General features: G+C 38.1%; 3 protein-coding genes across 3 annotated transcripts; 2 read left to right on the forward strand and 1 right to left on the reverse strand.

Annotated features, from left to right (window-relative positions):
- Positions 1-1,574: 1,574 nt before the first annotated feature.
- LOC122984639 (interleukin-18-like) lies at positions 1,575-8,796 on the forward strand. Its single transcript, XM_044355208.1, has 6 exons — positions 1,575-1,713; positions 2,024-2,099; positions 2,284-2,295; positions 4,235-4,378; positions 5,452-5,591; positions 6,693-8,796. Exons 1-6 carry the CDS (start codon positions 1,588-1,590, stop codon positions 6,918-6,920), a joined length of 726 nt encoding a protein of 241 aa, XP_044211143.1. The 5' UTR covers positions 1,575-1,587; the 3' UTR covers positions 6,921-8,796.
- sdhdb (succinate dehydrogenase complex, subunit D, integral membrane protein b) lies at positions 8,324-18,361 on the reverse strand. The gene is made up of 5 exons (XM_044355213.1): positions 18,326-18,361; positions 16,409-16,502; positions 14,639-14,749; positions 11,610-11,760; positions 8,324-9,521 (listed from the first exon to the last, which is right to left on the reverse strand). Exons 1-5 carry the CDS (start codon positions 18,344-18,346, stop codon positions 9,356-9,358), a joined length of 543 nt encoding a protein of 180 aa, XP_044211148.1. The 5' UTR covers positions 18,347-18,361; the 3' UTR covers positions 8,324-9,355.
- On the forward strand, positions 18,001-19,952 carry timm8b (translocase of inner mitochondrial membrane 8 homolog B (yeast)). Its single transcript, XM_044355214.1, has 2 exons — positions 18,001-18,311; positions 19,496-19,952. Exons 1-2 carry the CDS (start codon positions 18,210-18,212, stop codon positions 19,661-19,663), a joined length of 270 nt encoding a protein of 89 aa, XP_044211149.1. The 5' UTR covers positions 18,001-18,209; the 3' UTR covers positions 19,664-19,952.
- Positions 19,953-20,826: the final 874 nt, after the last annotated feature.

Here is a 20,826-nt window from a genome sequence, read left to right on the forward strand (position 1 = left end):
GGACGTCAATTTGAGTCTGACTTGGTGAAACACCTGTGTCAACTGCTGGGCGTCCAGAAAACACGCACCAGCCCATATCATCCTCAATGTGATGGCATGATTGAGAGATTCAATAGAACACTCATTGATCAGTTAGCCAAGTTGCTTCTTCAGCAGCCTGGTGAATGGGATGACTGTCTCAACCAAGTCGCTTTGGCTTACAACACCAGCCCTCACTCTACAACAGGTTTCACTCCATTCTTCCTCACACACGGTCATGAGGCCAGGATGCCTGCAAACCTGCTGTTGCCTAACAACACACCATCTCCATCTACTCCAGGTTCTCCTGCTGACTATGTTGCACAGTTGACCCGGAAACTTCGGTCAGCTTTCAGTGTGGCTTCATGGAACAGAGACTGTGCCCATAACCAACAGAAACAACAGTATGACAGAAGTGTCAAACACACTCCCTATGTCTCTGGATACCTTGTGTGGTTAAGTGACCCCACTACATCAAAACAGAAACCCGCTCCTCACTGGAAAGGCCCCTTTGAAATATTGGAGTGCCTCGGATCTGATGTGGATTCTTCTGGAGTGACATACAGGATTCACTATCTCCTGGACCAGGCTGACAAGTCTCAGATCGTCCATTACAATCGTCTCAGACCTTACAATGCTCCTGTGCCGGATCATGGACAAAAGACACCTGATTGTGACTCACCATTGCAGCCTCAACTCCCCTGCTTGACTGCATTGTCAGGTGCTTTGCCCTTTAAACCTTCAAGGTCTGCAGCACCAAAGAGCTACAATGTACCTGGCTGCAGCAGTGCCCCTTCAGTGGCCCCCCGGATCTCCCAGCCCCAGCCCCAGCCCCAACCCCAGCCCCAGCCCCAGCCCCAACCCCAGCCCTAGCCCCATTCTCAGCCCCAGCCCCATTCTCAGCCCCATTCTCCCCCATCTCCTGCCCCTTGGACTCAGTGTTTCACTGCTCCCCCTTCTACCACTCAGGGTCGCTCTGATTCTTCACTGCGCTCCAGCAGGCGTCAGGTTAAACCTCCCAGATACCTTATGGACTATGTTTTGAAGTGAGACTGTTGCTTTGTTTTTCCCAGTAGCAGTTACTTGTTTTGTTTCCTTATATGAAACGGGGACGTTTCTTTTGTGAAAGGGGGAGGAAATGTAAAGTTTAAAAGTGAAGTTAATTTATACATTCAAGTTAATTCACAAAATATGTATTTACAATGTTTACACAGTTAATTATTTATATATCGATGCTGTATTATTTATATATTTACAAGTTCAAATATTTGCATCAGCATCCTGCTAAGGTTGAAACAGTATTGAATCTGCTTCTGCGGTCATTACAGTTGGATCTGCCTCAGTCTAGCTTATGATTGGTTGGTTTAGTCACATGTGCCTAAAAGACGAGGAAGTGTTGTTGTTATGTCTCTGATGCCGGGAGCTAGAGTAAAGTGCTGCTTAAAAAGTCACCTGTCTCCATCCTGCTATTTTCTCTCATGAAGAGTGTCAAATTACCACCTACCGAACCCTCACGTTACAAAGGGATCTTCTAATGGTCGGTATGAATAGCAAGAAAAACCTGTTTCCATGTTCATATGGAACCTGACTGTTGTTTTAAGGTTTTGTTGTCTTTTCTTTGAGCTGGCCGGGGTTGTGAGTTGCTCAGGTGTACAGACTGGTGACAAATTAAAGCAAATACACCTAAATAACCAGGTGGGTGCTTCCATACAGGTGTAATGCATACTATAATTAAATATGTACACACTCTATCAAGCTCTCTTACATGTATAAAACTGCTGAGCTGGCCCAGATCTCAACCCTAACAAACACAAAACAACATCATAACTTTTCTTTTTTCTTTAATTTGTCACATATCTGTATGTAATATACAACCTTAAAGCCACTGTGTAGAACTTGAAAAATTGGCGCCACCCATTGGCAGCACAAAAAAAGACACTGTGGCAGGCAGTAATGCAGACCCTGTGGATATTCCATAATCTAAAAAAGACTTGTTTTTCACCAGGTCTACCTGATGTCTACTAAGAACTGCCTCCCTTTTCACTTTGTTGGTATTTGTAAGAATGCCTTCTACTTTAAAGGTAAAAGTGCTTCCATCCTGTCTTCTTTCTCAATAGCTGAATTATGTATCACTATTATATTTTGTATAATAATATATTGTGTTTGTTATAACTATAATTTTAACATTATCTCTATTCTTTTTTGAATGTTTGTATATAAACCCTGAAATCTTCTCTTCTACTGACCAACGCTCTCTATTTAAAGGGACTGGAGAAGGTAAGGCAATTCTCTTTCAAATATTTGTATTATCAAGCATGTGTACAGCAGTAATACAAACTTTCTTGGAGTGCATATCATGCCTCATTTCAGATGTTTAACAACAAAAACAACACAAGGGAGTAAAAAGGGCAAACAAAACGCAGGAAACAGCAGCAGGCAACAGGATCTTGAAGAATAACTCTTTATTCAGGTTCATGCAGGCAAAGCAAATCTGGCAGAACAGAGCAAAACAGAACTACACAGTACAAAGGATCTGATTGTTCCTATAAAATAAAATAAAATGCAGTAATGTCTCAAATTACATTTTCCTCATAAGAATTGCTCCTGTATAACACCAGCGAGAAAGGCAAAACTGTCTCTTGATAGTTTGTGTGTAGGGAGATGGACAGGGAAGGGGAATGAGGTGACTGCAGTGATAGTGATGCTTAAAGTCCTTCTAATGTTGAACATAAACAATATACAGACATCACTACTGTGGTGAAATAAGATATGCTCATAAAAACTGGCAACTCATTGTATGAATGAGTAAAATTACATGACCAAAAGGACTGGATAACAGAAGTGTCACATAAATGATCATGGATAAATAAACCTAAGAGAGTGATGTCTAGATGAAGGCTGACTAAACACTAAACAAGTCACTCCATAACCAGCACTGCACATGATTAGATAATCACATTAAAGCAGTGAGAAGGTTGTGGTGAGTGAGACCTGAACTTAGTAGAGCCAGACCGTGACAGGATCATGACACAAACAAACAAACGACATAAAACAAAAAACAAAAAAAACAAACCCAAATGCAACACCATGGAGCAAACAGATCAGATAACTTAACTAATGTGCAATAATAGACTTTATATTTATTGAACTGTATCAAACAGTGCCTGGCATTAAGGGAACAGATATTAACAAACGAAACGAGTGTCTGTTCAGGATGAACCTTATTTGATCAGGGTGTCGTGTGTGGGTGGGTGTGAGTGTTTAGTTCAGGACTTGGCCAAGATTTTCTGGTCGGTGTTTAATAGTAAACTGGTCTATATGAACCTACCTGCTCTAAGTCTTTCCCTGTCTTTGGAATAAGTGTAATAGTAGCTTCATTTAATGTTGTTGGTATCATGCCGACCTCGAAAGCCTTCTTGTACATCCTCTACAGGTGTGGGGCTATTATGTTGTTGAACTTTTAATAAAACTCATTGCATATCCCGTTTGGCCCTTGACTCTTACCATTATTTAGGGAATTAATTGTTTTTCTTATTTCCTCACATGCGATTTCCATCTTCAAGGAAATCTGATCCCTTTGTGCTAATGTGGGCAATTTACATGCATGTAAAAACTGTTTGATAACATCAGATAGTGCACGAGCTTGAGAAGTGTACAATTTTTCATAAAATTGCAGAAATATATTGTTGATATTATTATGTGAGGTAAGTGTACTGCTAGATTGATTGATTTTATTGTATGAACAGAGGGTTACTCCTGTTGGACCTGTCTGTGGCTTTTGACACTGATCATAGTATTTTAATTGAACATCTTAAAAATTGGGTGGGCATTTCAGGTTCTGTTTTAGATTGGTTCTGTTCTTAACTTTCAGGAAGGCCGTTCTGTGTGGAAATTGGGAATTATCAATCAGCTATAATATGGAATTCCACAGGGATCTGTTCTTGGGACCTTACTATTTTCATTTACATGCTACCACTTGGTCATTTTATTAAAAAACACAATATCAGTTACCATTTCTATGTCAATGATACACAATTATATCTCTCCTTTGACACTAATGCAAATCAAAATCCAAAATTATTATCATAGGTCCAGACTCATCACAGAATTACATTTCATATATATATATATATATATATATATATATATATATATATATATATACACATGTACTTGGTAAGCAATCAATTTTGTAAATGATGTTTTTCTCTCAAAGATGAAGATCTGGATGAAGACCGTTTACAAAAAGACGCACCATGCAAGTTCTATTGGATCCAAAGCCATGGCAGCAAATTCCTGATTTATGATGAGGACAAATTTGAAACACAACCCTTAAGTATATACGGGCAACGTCAGTCTGGTAAGATGCAGCAAAAAATATAGTAACCTCTGTGTGTTTGTACTGTCAGCTGCTGATATTTAGATTGTAATTTATCCTTTACAGATGGCTTTCTAGTTTCTTTCAACAATTGAAGATGTATGTATGTCTTTGCATTTTAAAAACTTTTTTATGAGACACCGCGTTTATAGACATTTGATGGCTTCTGCTGGCTAACATGGAATTCCAGTGAGAAATGGCATCTATAGTTATTGCATGCTCTTAGAAATGACCTGTGTGTGCCAGACAACCAATGGCTAAGAGCATGGAGCCTAACAAACCTTTGTACTATTCAGTAAACAGCCAAAAAGTAACAGATCAAGCTCTCTTACCTCAAACCAGACATTTAACTATTTGGGCAGGTTATCACACAAAAACAACACAAGCCTGTTTATATCAGAGGAAGTGAATGAACACTGGGTTATGATATTTTAGCAAGTCAAGCACAGCAAGTACATGTACTTGGTAAGCAATCAATTTTGTTTTAAACAGAGCACCAGTACTAGTTCTTAATATTTTAACAGTCATGCAACCTCTTCACTAAGATAAGATTTCTAAGATCATTGCACAGGTCACTGTTAATTCCTTGATATTTGAAGCATCCCAAATCATTACTATGCTACCTGTCTGAGAAGGCTTTCAGTCCTGGAATTTGTAGTAGTAATAAAAGGAAAAACATATTTGATGCCTCTCTTGAGAGGCTTTATCACCTTCACTGAGGAGCATTTCAAGCTTGAGAGTCACCAGTGGATCACTTACAGAGGTTACACGTTGGAAAAGTGCTGAACCCTCAGTAGAACTGGTAAAACCTTTCAGATGAATGACGGTGACAGTTTTAGATGACCTTGGAGTTGCATTTTAAAATTTAGCTTAAGCTTATATGAGTCTGAGTTAGACAAAGTGCACAGTCTTGTTAATGATACAAAACAGAAACTGTAAACATAGATAGACTGACAGCTTATTAGGGTGGTCACACTGTGACAATAATCTTTACATAAATGAAACCAGTTTGTCTTTCAACAACAATGATCCTTCATATCTCGTTTCTTTTGTAGAGTGCAAGTTCTGCATCCAGATTTATAACTCTGTCCCTAAAACAGTGGGCGAGAACACTACAGTTGTGCTATACACCAAGACAGATGGCAAGATAATGGTGGCATGCTGCAGTGAGAATGAGATCAAGCCTGTGGAAATGGTGAGTATACACAAGTCATTGAAAGTCATTTACAGTGCGTGATGCCATGTGTCTCCCACGAACAGAAAGTAACGTCCACTCTGCCTTTTTTTAGGTGGTGTCGGTACATTAGAATAATTTAATAGCAGTGTGCTGTCTGAGAGACTGTATGTTTTGTAAAGTTTTGTCAAAAATGTAGCTGTCATCACATGACACAAGCTAGAACTGAAAAGCCTTCCTGAGGAAGATAAACGCACACATCCTTCAGGGAGGGAAGTTAGTAGTAGCTTAACTTATCAGGACTAAAACAACATAGTGGCACCAACATCAGTTTATAGGTGAATATTGGATTTCGTTGTTTAAGCCTTGCAGATTACATGTTATGTTTTATGTACAGTAAGGGGTGAGGTCAAGGGAGAATGACGCCCTGATTACAGACACATCCTAGTGTGGACAGAAAAGTTTACTTGACCAAAAAATTATCAAAAAGCATTGTGGGAAGAATACAAAACCACATATGAAATTAAAGGTAGATGAGGCAGGTTGAGGATACAACAAAATGTTAATTATAGTATCACATGAGATGTCTTGAAATGCAGCACATATTGATGTTCTTTGACGGTGTGAGAGTCCAAAATTGACTCAAAACAGAATTTGATAAACTATTTTTACGCAACTTTAAAAGTTACCAGTCAGTTCATATTGGGACGAACTGAACTACAACAAAAGTACCCTGAATACAAATTTAGTTTTAAATTAAGAGACAATTGTATTATAATTGATCAATGTTTGTGTTTTGGCATTCTTACTGTATACATGCAGCGTCACACTGCTGAATAATCTAAAATCAGAAGATTGTTGCATAAACAAAAGTGACTGTTATAGATGTTTTTAGTCCTAATCTGCTGCCCTCTGTTATCCAAGTATAGCGTACCATTTCTGATGAGTCATGTCATGATAAAAGCACTGGCAAATACTGTATCAGGTTAATAGGAAATATTTCCATGTAGCTTCCATTTCTCACTGAGGTCCTGTGAATGACAATATATTTACACTTTACACTGGCTTTTTCATTGATCTAGTTTTATGACAATTAAATCACCCATCTGTTTTTTTCTATAGAATCTTCCAGATGAAATTGAGGAAGATCAACACAAGGTGGTGTTCTTATTGAAGAAAATCCCCTCAGACTCTAACACATTCATGTTTGAGTCCTATGAAAACAAGGGAAAATTCCTGGCATTTGAGCCTGAGTATGATTCCAGTTGTGAGAAACTGGTCCTGCGTAGTAAAGTTGATGAAGTGGATGTAGGTTGCGAGTGGCAGCTTTCTGTTGCGGGCAGTGACTAATGTGATTGACTGATTGAAAACATCTGTTTTTACATCACCCTGTTTGTTTCATTAAGGATAAATTGTTTTTCCTGTTTCATAATTCAGCATCAACCTGCTGCCGTTACTACTACTGTACAAAACACAACTAGGACGACACAGAAAAGATCTTGTGTGTAGTCAGCAGAGTTCAGAAGTTTAGTATTTGAGAGAAACTGGAGATTTGAGTCAAAGAGATTATTTTCCTTCATTTAGTAATTTCAAATATAAAACATGAACTACAACTTGCTTCAACAAGAACACATACATTGCTTTAATTGATCAAACCAGTGAAATCCTGATTAAATAAACTAAATTAGGTAACCTTTTGTTCTGACCAGTCACACTATTTCACCGTCTGGCAATTTATCTTTTGTGAAACAAGGGGTGTTCCAAACTTTACTGTTATTCTTTTTAGATGTGATTGCAACTTTAAAATGCTTGAGTATGTTTTTACAGTTTTATCATGTTTAAATTTGCAACAGTGCATATTTAAACATGAAAGATTTCTAGTGTGACTTTTTGAAGCATTCCCACTGCTGCATGGGCCATAATTCACCCATGTACACATGTACAGAATTGATTTTTTAAAAACTACACCTGTTATTTGAATAATAGCTATTTTTAAACATTTTGTACCTTTTTTACTCTTCTGTCATAGTACACATTGTGTATATTGTTAGGTCATAAAATGTGAAAATATGAAAATGTCTATAAATCCAACTTTATTCCAGCATGGCAGGAACAGTGCACTTTTCTTGCCATATCTCATTTTGTGCGTATAATCTGAAACATAAATTGAACAGACATTACAAATTGACAATGAGTAAACAGACCAACACCAAACTTGTAAGCTCTTATAACATTTACTGCACGAGCATTGTGACAATAGACTGAATCCAGAAATCAGATCTTACAGCAATAAACTGTAACGCTCAGTCAAGCAGTACAAATGTGACGCTTTTTGTCATTTTTAAATAGCTGCATGCAAGGACTGTGTGCGTATACCAGATGTAAATGTTCCAAGATTACATGATAACGTGAAGTTTTGATTAGCCTGCCAGCAAGTTTAATGAATAAATGCACAGGAGCACAATATTATATTCAACTTTATCATTCAGCAGACTTTAGCAACAGTGCCTGAAATTAACTTTGTAACTCTTTTGCAAAGAGATTTTAAATGGTCAAAATAAATATACATTTGATTATTTTTTAAAATGTAATTTTTAATTTGCCGTTTGCTCACTCACACAATGGAAAGAGGTTTGTAATTCATACATGAAGTACAACACAACTCAATATGTTACAGTTGTTCATATTACTGACATTGTTACTGTCTTGAGTTATATTTTAAATCGGCAGAGGACGGCTTTTTGCAGCTGTTAATTTCAGACCCATTGCCATTCTGCTGGACATGCACCGGTAGGTTGAGTGTTGCTGGATGGCTTGTATTGATGATACACTTCAGATCTAGCCTCCTTTATCTTTAAAGAAGCTGTAATAGAACAGCAGAGCAGATCCCTACCTGAATAAAACTGGCCAGTACAAGCAAAGTCTTCTCCAACACTAACATTAGCCCCTGACCTCTGACTTTAAGTTGCTCACAGCATTTGTTCTTGTCCATCAGACAGTAAAGACACTACAGTAAGCTCAAGCTGAGTGACATGAGGCTGTAGTGACAAAATAAACCAAGTGGACCTTGTGAATCATTTGTAAATGGGAGTCTAGTGTGGAAGGTGATGTGAACCCTCATACAAACACTGCTCAAATCTGTAGTGCTGCCCTGTTGTTCCCGATGGGTTTAAGAGCATAAGGTGGTATGTACACACTGTGATTGAAACAAAATACACAGAAGAAATCAGCCACAAAAAGGACCTGAACATGTAAAATAAATTAGATGTCAAACAGTACTTTTCTGTCGGACTTGATAGAAGTCATAGCAGTCTTGTTGAAAACATGTATTGAGTTTCATGAAATGTCACCAGAAAATATAATGACCACATGTCAGGATACTGGATATCTCATATTTGTAGAATTGGTAGTGATACATTTAATAACTGGACATGTTGCTGTGGCTTTGAATAAAATCTACAGGGGAACGTAGCTTAAATTGAGTTCATATTGAACATAAACAGATGCTAATCTACCATGTGTAAGAAGAGAAAATGGATGCAAGTTGCCCAATCATTACTGTAACTAAACTGAACAGAATTTAATACAAAGACCAAGCCTGAATTGATCAACATGAATTACAATTACACAACTGTGAATCACTGTAATATTGTCAAAATGATATATTTATAAGAATTTACATATAACACCTTGAATTTTTTACAATCAGCCAGGATGAGATTGCTCCCGCCCCGGCGTCTAGATCATTCCTCCCAAGCCTCCAAGTCCTCCAAGTCCACAGTCATTCATTTGCTCCATAGCAGGGCGATAGCTTTGCAGATGCCCACGTCGTTGTAGTTGAAGTAGCAAAGACCAGCGAAGGTGACCGTGGACAGAACGAAGAGGCCTGCGTTGGCAAGCTTGATCTTTGCGTCCCCGTGAACGTAGTCTGTTAAAACCTGCCCGATACCCCTACCACACAAAAAATACAAAAACAGAAAAGGTCAATGTGACTGAAAACAAAATCTGTTTCTATCTCTCCACTAACAAACCAGTGCAGAGTTAAGGCCTCAGCATGATGAAAAGGTACAAGTTTATACATGTCATTCCAACCAGGTAAAAGAGTTTATACCTTTCCTTTAAAGGCATTCACAATGTCGCACTTGATTGTATTTTTACACACGTAAACTCTGCCTCACCTTCACACCTTCACATCCTTTGTCGGTTTGTGTTTTTGGAAACAAAAGTTAGATGCAGCTAACAGTTTGTGTAACCCCAACTTAGACAATCTGACAAGCTATGAACACTTACTGAGGCCTTAAAGGAATACTACCGTTTATCACAGCTTGTGTTTTGTTTTTGTTGCCCCAGCCATCTGTTTTATTGGTTGTGATAAACATTATATTATTGTATAAACTGGCCAAATCCAGGTGTGCAAAGCTTGTAGTTACCAAAGGGGACTCAAAGCTATAATTGCTGCCAAAGGGGCTTCTACAAAGTACTGGATTAAGGGTCTGTATATGTTTTTGATTTTGAATAAATTTGCAAAAATGTCTAAAACCACATTTTCACTTTGTCATTATGGGTTATTGAGTGTAGACTGATGGACAAAAACAGCAATTTTATCCATTTAAATTGAAGTCTACAACAGAATAAACACTGTAAAACAGGAAGGGGTCTGAATACTTTCTGAATCCACTGTATTATTTTACTGTTCTCCAAGTCATCCGCGGATCCGCCCTGTTGGTCCCATTGTTTGCAATGCCACCGTGTTCAAGAGCACAGCAATTACTCTGGTGAGTACAATGTCACCATACCCAACAGAACAGATGGCTGGGGCATTGAAAATAAATATAAGTTGTAATAAGTTTTCCTTTAATAAACTGATCAAAGCATTGATTTTTGCCACCTCTACCACCCAATTTCAAAAAGCTTAGTGTCTTATCAAAGCCATGTTCATCAGGTTGGTCCAGTTACAACATTCCTTAGTGCTAGAAAATCCTATTAGGTGCATACACACGTAGAGAGAGAGAGAGAGAGAGAGAGAGAGAGAGAGCGCTTTAGGCCGTGGTGACTCCACCGCCGCCAAATGACATCAGAGCATTTGTCTAGCTGGTTTTGGTTGGAGAGGACGTAGTCCGACCCTTAGAGATACCCACCTGCCCCAAAACCATTGCTTAAGAGGACTTATCACCACTCATGACTGGGATTTGTGGCCTACACCTGCCATAGTGTTCAGTCTGCACTCTAACTGATGGGAAAGCACATTACTGTGACGCTAAGCTAAATCCACCTTCTCAAGTCTGCAAACAGAGCTGGAACTAACCGAGGCTCAACTGATAGCTGCTGACAATTGTGGCTAGAAGGCCGAATTTCCCCCCCACAAAACCCCTGTGGCACAAAGTTTGCCTTTTGTCCCGTAAGGGTCAGTGGACAAGCTAAGTCTTTGTGCTGGGTAGAGACGTTTGGGAAACAAGTTTGCGAAGGGTTCAAAGGACTTTCATTAATACTCCCCAAATCTGTTAAACCACAACCTGCTGGTTGGAGACCACAACAGTTGGGATGATACTGTATTTGACCTGGATGCTGACAAGTCAAATTAATGCCCCATTTGCACTGAACTACAACTCCCTGTGGACCTCATGTGATGTCGGATTTTACCTCCCACATCTGTTTTCCCAGCTCACATTTACTGACCAAACTAAAAGGATTATTTCCAAATACAAATGAAACTGTATATTCCGGCTGCAGTTTGTGGTGTTGTTGTGTTGTACTGCGTACTGAGAGTATGCTGCCTACCACCTGAAAAAGAAAACCTAGAGGGCTAGAAAAGATGTTTCTAGCCCTCTAGGTTTGTGGGCAAATGTTCATGTCAGTACCAAGTAAGTAGGAAGGAAGTAAAACTATGTCATTTAAAAGCTGTGGCTTAGAAATAAAGGGTATGTGAGCGATTAATTTCCTGTATGGCAGAAAAAGCCAGCGTATAGCTAGTGTGTGCTACTCTAGCTTTCCGGCACCGTGTTCTGAACAAAGTGTCAGGTTAGTGTTTGCTCTTCTTACCAGTGTCCATGCAGGGTCAGGGCAGCAGCCAGGGAGTAGTCTATGGCAGGACCAGGGTTAAAATAGGCTACGGGCCCCATGGCCAGCAGCAGGATGCTCAGCACTCGCTCTGCTGTCCAGTGCAGAGAGGCTGCTTTGGAGCCAGAGCCCGCTGTAGAGCAAGAGAAACAAGAGATACAGATGTAACTACAATTATATGAATTGTGGTTGAATGCCAGATACAGTGTGTATTACATGCAGGAAATATATACAATAAAAAAAGCTTGAAAGAAAACCTGATGTTTGATCTGACTTTTAATACTTGATGCTACATGATGTTTGATAAACCTGTGCCAACATGATACCAGAGTTTCTGTACTGATTATCGGAGCAAACCATTATTAGATGAATAAGAGTGGGGATTATAAACCTTTTAACCCTTTTCTCAAATAACTAAATATTTCAGACTCTTCAATGAATAATATTTTGTCTAAAGACAGAAAAATGTGTTTTAAATGAGAAAATATCTGATCAAATAATAATAATAAATCTTACACACACATTTCAGTCGGTACTCAAAAAGTATTAAGGTCACATAAAACTGGTTCTGTGTCCTCAGATTACCAAATGTCTGGATGCCAGAGTCAATACCACACCCTATGTGTTTTTTAACAATACCAAAGTTATATTTTAGTACCTTGTTGCTTCTACAAAAAACTTTAACAAAAACAAGTCAAAGATGTATAAACTAAAACTTATGATTTCCATCAGGAAATATAAAGAATCAGTAAACAGGACAGAATCTGAGTGAGATGGGTCAACTTTTGGTACTTTACAGATACATTCAGCTTTCCAGAGAAGGCCTCCGCCCTTAAACTGCTCTGTGAATGACCCATTAACCTGAATAGTGGGTCACAGTGGGTTAAACCTTCTAGCATTCAGCAGACCCTACATGAACCCGGTGTCAAAATACTGCCACCATTCTAGCATTTCGCCTGCTAAATTTGGACCACAAAACATCAGACGTAACCTGCCAAAGCTGTGAACCACCTGCTCTCATATCAAAGTGGAAAAACAAACTCAACTATGACGCTTTAAAGCAACAAGTGAAATGTTCAAGCTTTCAGACTAATTTGTTTAATTATTGTACCACAGTCAACTGTTTCTGTAGTCAATATGTAACAGATTAATGTAGACACAGCTTATGAATTTCATTCAATTATTCCTGGTTGTTATTTTTGTTTATTGGTTCTACATCTCTTACCTTTGGGTTATTTTGTGGTTTGTGTGTGTGTGCCTGTGTTCAGCAGAACTATGTAGGTGTTTGTGGTTTGTGTGTGTGTGTGTGTGTGTGTGTGTGTGTTCAGCAGAGCTATGTAGGTGTTTGTGGTTTGTGTGTGTGTGTGTGTGTGTGTGTGTGTGTGTGTTCAGCAGAGCTATGTAGGTGTTTGTGGTTTGTGTGCACAATTGGGTCAAAACTTTTTCCATCTAACAGAAGGAAAATCTACGTCAACTAAATCCTTCCTGATAAACTTTTTTTTTGAAAGCATTAGATGTGATGATGATCTCATGGTTGCATCTTGTTCGATGTCATATCAGCTCATTTCTGTGTAAATCCTGACAATATCTGAGATCACTAACCACAGTTTTTAATTAAATTACATTTGGAAACACTGGAGTGCTGAGTTTGTTGCCAAGTTAGCTCAAGAACCCTGCTGTATTGACAATCCTTCTATGTTAATTGTATCAATTTTATTCTTTCTGTCGGGGGAGCCAAGCACACACACACACACACACACACACACACACACACACACACACACACACACACACACACAGCTGATGTGTTTGTTACATTTGTATATATTCTACCAGGTATGAAGATGCTTTTCTGTGCCTTTGAATTCATTTACTGTGTAATGTTAACAGGCTGTACCAGTCTATCCATATGAGCTGAGTCTAGCTGATGTGGTCGCTATGGTAACACTGTAGTGCTGCATATTATATAGTTTATAAAGTAAACAGACTTCAGTGTGAATCAATATTATGATTTTCTATGTGTATAATTGTTACAGTAATGACATACGGATGTTTTGGTTACTATTCTGTACTATGTGTTTTAAGTATAATTGTATCCTGATCATTTATATGACAGTATCAATATTGTAATATCATGTTGCTATCTGTAGTCATGGTTACTAGGTTTTGTGATTTATGCTGCTATAGTCTATGAAATTGGACTTCACTGTATCCAATAACTGTCAGATATTCTGTAACTTTTTCCAACTGACAAAAAGAAGAGCCTTGCAGGACACACACACATACACACACACCCAGCTGATGTTTTTGTTACATTATATTACATCCATCACTAAAGACCTGGGACCCAGCGCCACCTCCTGCCTCTTAATTGGAAACGTCAAGAACACAATGCAGATCACCACAAGCGTAACCCAGCCGGCTACAAATAGTTGAATTGAAAGGGTCGGGTGTTGATCTTTATTTGAGTTTGCCTCTCTGTGTTTTTCTCTTGACTGTGAGGGTTTGTGCTGTGAATATGTCATTCTTACAAACTGAAGGATACGTAGCGATCAGTAAAAAAAAAAAAAAAAAAAAAAAATCACCATAACAGTAAAAACTAATCAAGAAAGTTACAAAAATGTTCCTGTTAGACACAACTCAGACTCCCACGTGTTCACTACTATTAATATTGGTTTGTGTTCTGTGACTGAAGTACAATATGTTGGACTTTGACCCTTTCAACAGATCACTATCACTTGAATTACATTATGCACAGTGCTACCAGACTTGGACTGAGAATTTATTTGTTTAACAGGATCTCATTTACAGCATTTTGTTGTCATAATGGAGTTCAGTTATGTTAAAAGTGTAGCTTGTAATGTTTACTTGTTGATGAAAGTGGGTCACCTATGTGGTAATTTCTGAGGCTGCGGTTTTGTCACACTGCTGGTTTGCAAAATATGCAAGATTTTCCTGTTTACTCTCTGTATGTACTGCATGTATGAACAACTTCCACTTGTCACACTGACCGTTCAGGGCCTGCGACACATGAATCCTCGCTGTCAGCAGGTGCGGCTGCTCCTGGTATTTGTGTGGTACAGCCAGCGGCCTGGCCAACAAAGTGCTTTGGTAGAACAGAGCTGATGAGAAAAGACAGAAAAAAAATAAAATCATGCACTCTTTAAAAGCATGTCATTATAACACAAGTCACACATCTGTGAGACAACATAACATTAAGATAAAGAAAAAGGTGTTAACAAATACTTATGATGCAGTTATGAACAGTGTTTGTAACTACATTAAAAACAAACACACACGTAACGTTTCAAATTGTAACTCGTGGATTTTCATTTTTTACCACTGCCAGAAAGCACGCAAAAACAAAACAGATGTATGGATACAACTGTAAAAAAACAAGTAATAATGCTGTTTTGTGGTTAAATGAACAACTGTCATTTCCCTTCTTTTATTGTATGGTTGGGCGTTTAAATCCTAATAAAAGGTAACGTCTGCACACTTACTCCAAGCCACAAAAGTTTAATGATGACAACGTTTCGATCCTACATAGATCTTTGTCAGGTCAGAATGTTTTAAAAATGGAAAACACGCCCATATTTATACAATAAAGTACATACAAAAAAAGCAGTAATTCAAAAGCCATACTTCAAAAAAAAACAATACAACAAAAACAAACATCACAAATATCAAACATATAAATATTATATCAGGTTCATCATCCGATATATCAGAATCTACATCACCTGCGTTCAAAAGTATATTGCAATACGTAACAAAAAGAGAAGAAACCTTAAATTCTTGTACTGAAATTGAGTCTCTACACTTTTCTATAAAAAGTTAACTAGATCAAACAACAATAAGGAAAATGAAATACCTACTGAAGTTACAAAATTGAACATTTTTTCTCGAATGTGTGTGTCAGGGTCTAGAAATAAAAAATATATAAAGAGAGGGAGCCATACTACCACCACTACTTCAGAGAAAGTGTTTGATATCATTCTCTTGTTTCAGACCTCTAGGTGTGAGAGTCTGAGGAGTCAAAGTATAAAATCTTTCTCTTTGGATTAAGAATGTATTTAAATCGCCTCCTCTTCTCGGGGTTCTAACGTGCTCGATGCCGTTTAAATCCTGCAATAAATTCAACAATCTCTTCATTTAATGTGACTTTACAGTTATATATGGTAAAAAAAAAAAAGAACGCAACTGGTTTCACAGTTAATTTCACAGCCGGAAACAGTCGGAGGAAGGTGGTGACCTAACTTGAACCTTTACTGTCGAAGAATCAATGCTTTTTAATTTGTCTGATTTACGCCGAATTAAAAACGGAGTTATGACGATTCAGAAATATCTGTGGTCAAGTTTTAACTGGTAAGTAAATTTGCCAACATGTGTGTGAACATTTAACTGACTAACTTTTAAATGAAGTTTGGCGTACAGAGCTGCGTCTCTCAAGCAATAACGTCACGGTGGGGCAGTCTGATGTCATCATGGTAACATATATCACTTTGAGCCCCTCTGAGCGGGTTAAATTAAATGTGTTAGCAACTATTTGACGTTAAGCAGAGCTGATAACAAGAAACAATAAAAACGACAGGCTCAAATGAAGTGGATAACTTGACAGCAGCAGCAGCCTCTGAGTGACGTGACTTATTCGTATTTAGAGCTAAAAATATTTGACCTCGCCTTAGCCAAACTGTCCTGCCCTCAAACTGTTTCCTTAAAGTAAATACACATATATTCAAAAAACGCCAGAAAGTTTGAGATAAGACAGAAGTACTCACGTTTAACTCCTCTGCGACACACAGAACTCAACCGGACGATAGCCGCCATGATGATCACACAACCAAGGTCACCACAGTTACCCGGATGTAGTCGCTGAGTCGACAGCGTCACAAAGATATCGGATGTTTGAGAAGATAGAGCAAACAAATAAATATAAACATATACCATCCACAGATTACAACCACCCACAGAGACTTTGAAAACATGGCTAATAACTTCCATGTCTGCTGGGCGAAATATAGCAAATGTGCAAACACAGAGGCAAGATTTGTGAGCTGTTGTGACGTCCAATGGAAAGCAATCACCATGAAGACTGTCAATCACCTGTACATCTGCACTGTGCTGACCTCTGCACATAGATATACTTACTGTACATACATAATGAACAAATATCTCTCAATACATCGTTCAGAAGAAAAGAATGTTGCAGTGTTTATCTAGCTCTCGCTTGTTTGTATTTATATTATTTTAACTAGTCTACATTTTTCTGTTTTAATTTATTTGTACTTATTTGTGCGTATATATATATATATATATATATATATATATATATATATATATATATATATATATATATATATATATATATATATATATATATATATATAATTTCTAACAGCAAAATCATAATTCTTCTGTTTATGAATTTTTTGTTTGTTTATTTTTATTTCACACTTGCTTTGGCAATGTAAACGTCTGTTTCCCATGCCAGTAAAGTCCCTTTGAATAGAGTGAACTGAGTTTCTGTGCTAATTTTACTTTTATTTGCAGCTGGGAGCCTCACATTCAAATAAAAGTTCAATGAATATGGCAAATGAACATCATTTAGCCACATATTTTGTTATCAATATATTCCTACAATATCTGTGTAATGTAAACAAGTACTTCTTCATTTAATATGGGAATGCTCTCTTGTTTTGCCTTTTTGAAACATGTAATTAAAAGCATCAGAGAGTGGTTGTATAGGTCACTGCCAGAATCTCCTCAGCTGTAACACAGGTCCCTCCTGCCACCGGGTATATATCCAAACTAAATTTTGGACTTGCACTGACAGGCTTTATTGCTTCATCAGGGATTGTTCTCTGCCATTAGAAGATTCAGACAAGACCAGATCTTGCTGAATGATTAAAACTGATGACAGACATTGCCTCTTCTGAATCTCTAATTGCAAGGACTAATAATTACCAAGGAAAGATTTTCTGATGTATATAAAGGAAAATGTAATACCCCATTTATTGATACATGGTGCCCCCTTATTTTTTATTTTTCATTGGTCTCCACAGTTTACTGATTGTTTGTTTTTTTACGGTACCTGTAGCTAATTCTGTTTGCCAAGATGTATGTTGTTTTGTTTTCTCCTGTTTGCTCTGTTATTTATTTTTCATTGATTTACTATAACAACTGTATTTCATTACATTTATATATATTGAAAAAGTTAATAAAAACTCGAATTACAAAAATATCTGTATAATGTAATTTTTGGTTCCATCATTTAGGTATTGAGATTTATATAAACAGATATAAATAACAGATAACAGACACTGTCGAAATGCCTTTGAGTTAACTCCCATCAAACATGAAATATCTTTGGCAGCGTCACTTGTTGCGTCATCCGTAGGGCGCCGATTTACACAGAGCAAGAAGCGGAACCTCCGCTGTATGTAACGCGTTATATGGTTTGTACATCAGCGGCGTTTCACAAGCCACACCGTCGGTGAACTCGCAGTGAAACCGAAGGTCACCTCGCCCCGGCAGCTTCACTGTGAATACAGAGTTGTTCTATAACTATATAATAACGCAATGGACAATTTTGATAATTTGAGCGCGTCGGAGAAAGCGGAGGCGACGGAGCTGCAGCGTATGATCGCTGTAGAGCAACAGAAAGCGCAGTTCCAGGCGCAGGTTTGTACGCTAACCTGTATCCAGCTCCTCAGCATCCACAGGAGGCCACATGTCGAGAAATGAGCCTTTCTCCTGCGCTGCAAGGCCGCCAAACTCTTCGGGAAGCGCTTACAATTCAAAGTGTTTTTGCTTATTGTTAGAAAGACAATACTGATAGTAGAACATATAGCTTTATGAATGCTATTCTGCTCATAAATCACTACACGGAAGCAAAGAGTGAATCCTGTTGACTCTGACTTATTGCAGAGCAAATTGACAGTTTTTTAACGGAGACGGTCTGTTAGTTGGAGGTAGCTGCTCGCATTAGCACCATAGTAAATAACAACTGTCTGCTGTGAGTTTGACTCTTACTTGCTTCAAGCCTGAATATCTGAACAGATGTTTAATCGTGGTGTTATCAGATGCTTTACAAGATTCTCACTGATGGAATCACACAATTAATGGTGTTTCTCCAACTAGTGTATGGACTACTTTTTAAAGTTGTAGTAAGGCCACTACTGAGGTGAAGCAGGGTAGGCATGTTAATGGCCAGAATTAGCCTAAGGCCTAAACAGTGTGGTAGTCCTATAGTCAAGTCAGTTTTATTTGTATAGCCCAATATCACAATCACAAATCCACTTTACAGACTGTGCAGCAACACAACATCCTCTGTCCTTAGACCCTTTGATTCAAATAAGGAAAAACTCCCTAAAAAAACCGTTTAATGGAGAAAAATAGGGAAGAAACCTAGCAGAGGAGGAGCAACAGAGGAGGGATCCCTCTCACAGGACAGACAGATGTGCAATAGATGTTGTGTGTGTACAGAATAGAACAAGGGAGACAAAAAGAGGCATGATGTGACATCACTGTTAAAAACAGTAGTGGCATTGGACAGTTTGTCCACCAGAGAGCACTGGCAAACTTTTTTTTTTTTTTTTGGTAAAATGTCAATTTTGGCTTAATAGTAGGAACACTTAATATAATGCACTCCAGTACACCACCACCACCCACTATGACCTCAATAATAAACATAAATTATCACCTTTCTAACAATGTCAACAAAAATTGAAAATGTATAAGCTTTGTAAAAGTAGGATTTATGGCAGGGCTGTTGTCTTGGATTGCATTAGATTGCACAGATGTTCCTAATAAAGTGCTCGCTGAGTGTGTGTCAACTGTTAATCAGCTTTTTATTTTCATTCCAGGTGCACAACTTCACTGACGTCTGCTGGGACAAGTGTGTAGATAGTCCAGGCTCGAAGCTGGACTACCGGACTGAGACGTGCCTGGTGAGCTGTGTGGAGCGATTCATCGACACCACCTTGACCATCACCAACCGCTTCACGCAGATGGTGCAGAAGGGCGCTCATTAACAATGGGCCATGGATGCCAGCAGGACTGCATTATGAGATGAATAAAAACGTTTTATATTCCTAAGATGTTGGTGGAAGATAATGTGAAGAGGACATGATTTTTATGATTTCATGTTTATGATTTAGACTACTTCCGCTTGAATTGGGGGAAACTCCAGGGTCCCAAAATGAGTTCAGAATGGGAAACTCTGTTATGGTTGTAGCTGCAAACGGCAGTGAGAAGTACCTGTTTGAACTGAGAAGTCATGTAATGGGACATCAGTAAAGTGGCACAGTATGCTCATGTTCACCAGTGCAGCCTGTCTGTGATCCTTCATACACTAACACAATATTGGAAGAAGCAGGGAAGTAATCCAGCTATGATGGATGCACTTCTCGCTCACCACTGTTTACAGAACAGATGTGGGTTCTGCATCAAGTTTGGATTTGTCACATTTTAGGAGAAGTGTCATAGCAGTGGAAAACATCAGGGGGTTGAGAAAGGATATAAAGATGAAGTTATGCGAATGTAGAAAAAGAAAACCACACCACTGAGAGAATTTGACTAAACTTACAACAACAGGCGACATTGGTCAACAACAGATTGTTTTAATATAAAACGCTATTCACAAAAACTTAATACAGAAAACACTCATCAAGGCATTACTAAACATTAAAACATTTCCTCTGTACTTGGAAGCCAAATATCTTTCATGCAAGCACTAAAGTTATAAAAAACAACTAAATAAATGTTGTATGCGAGTAGAACAAAGCATAATAATGTTCTACACACACAACACTAGAGGTCAGTATTAAGATATTTATCTTTTCCATCTTAGCTTTCATAAGATAATATATCTTGGGGAATGTTGCTGCATAGTACTGTAGCATTATGTTAGCAAAGGTTAGTTAAAAATTGGAAAAAAGATTCATTTTTTCCTCTTTCCAACCACATGAATCATCTCAGTTCTTTAGATTTAATTTGTGACACTAGAGGAGTCTAACCTCACTAATGCTGGCTCAACCTGAAACAGTTTTCTAGAAAATGAGGGAAATTCATACATTCATTGTAAAACTCACAAAGGAAATCCTCTTTTTCTTTTGCTCCTCCTGAAACATTAACAGAGTTATAATAGATGCATCGGCCCCCCTTTTTCCCTCTGACTCCCACTTCATGAAAACAC

Source organism: Thunnus albacares, chromosome 6 (genome assembly GCF_914725855.1).
Source record: "Thunnus albacares chromosome 6, fThuAlb1.1, whole genome shotgun sequence".
Classification (NCBI taxonomy): domain Eukaryota; kingdom Metazoa; phylum Chordata; class Actinopteri; order Scombriformes; family Scombridae; genus Thunnus; species Thunnus albacares.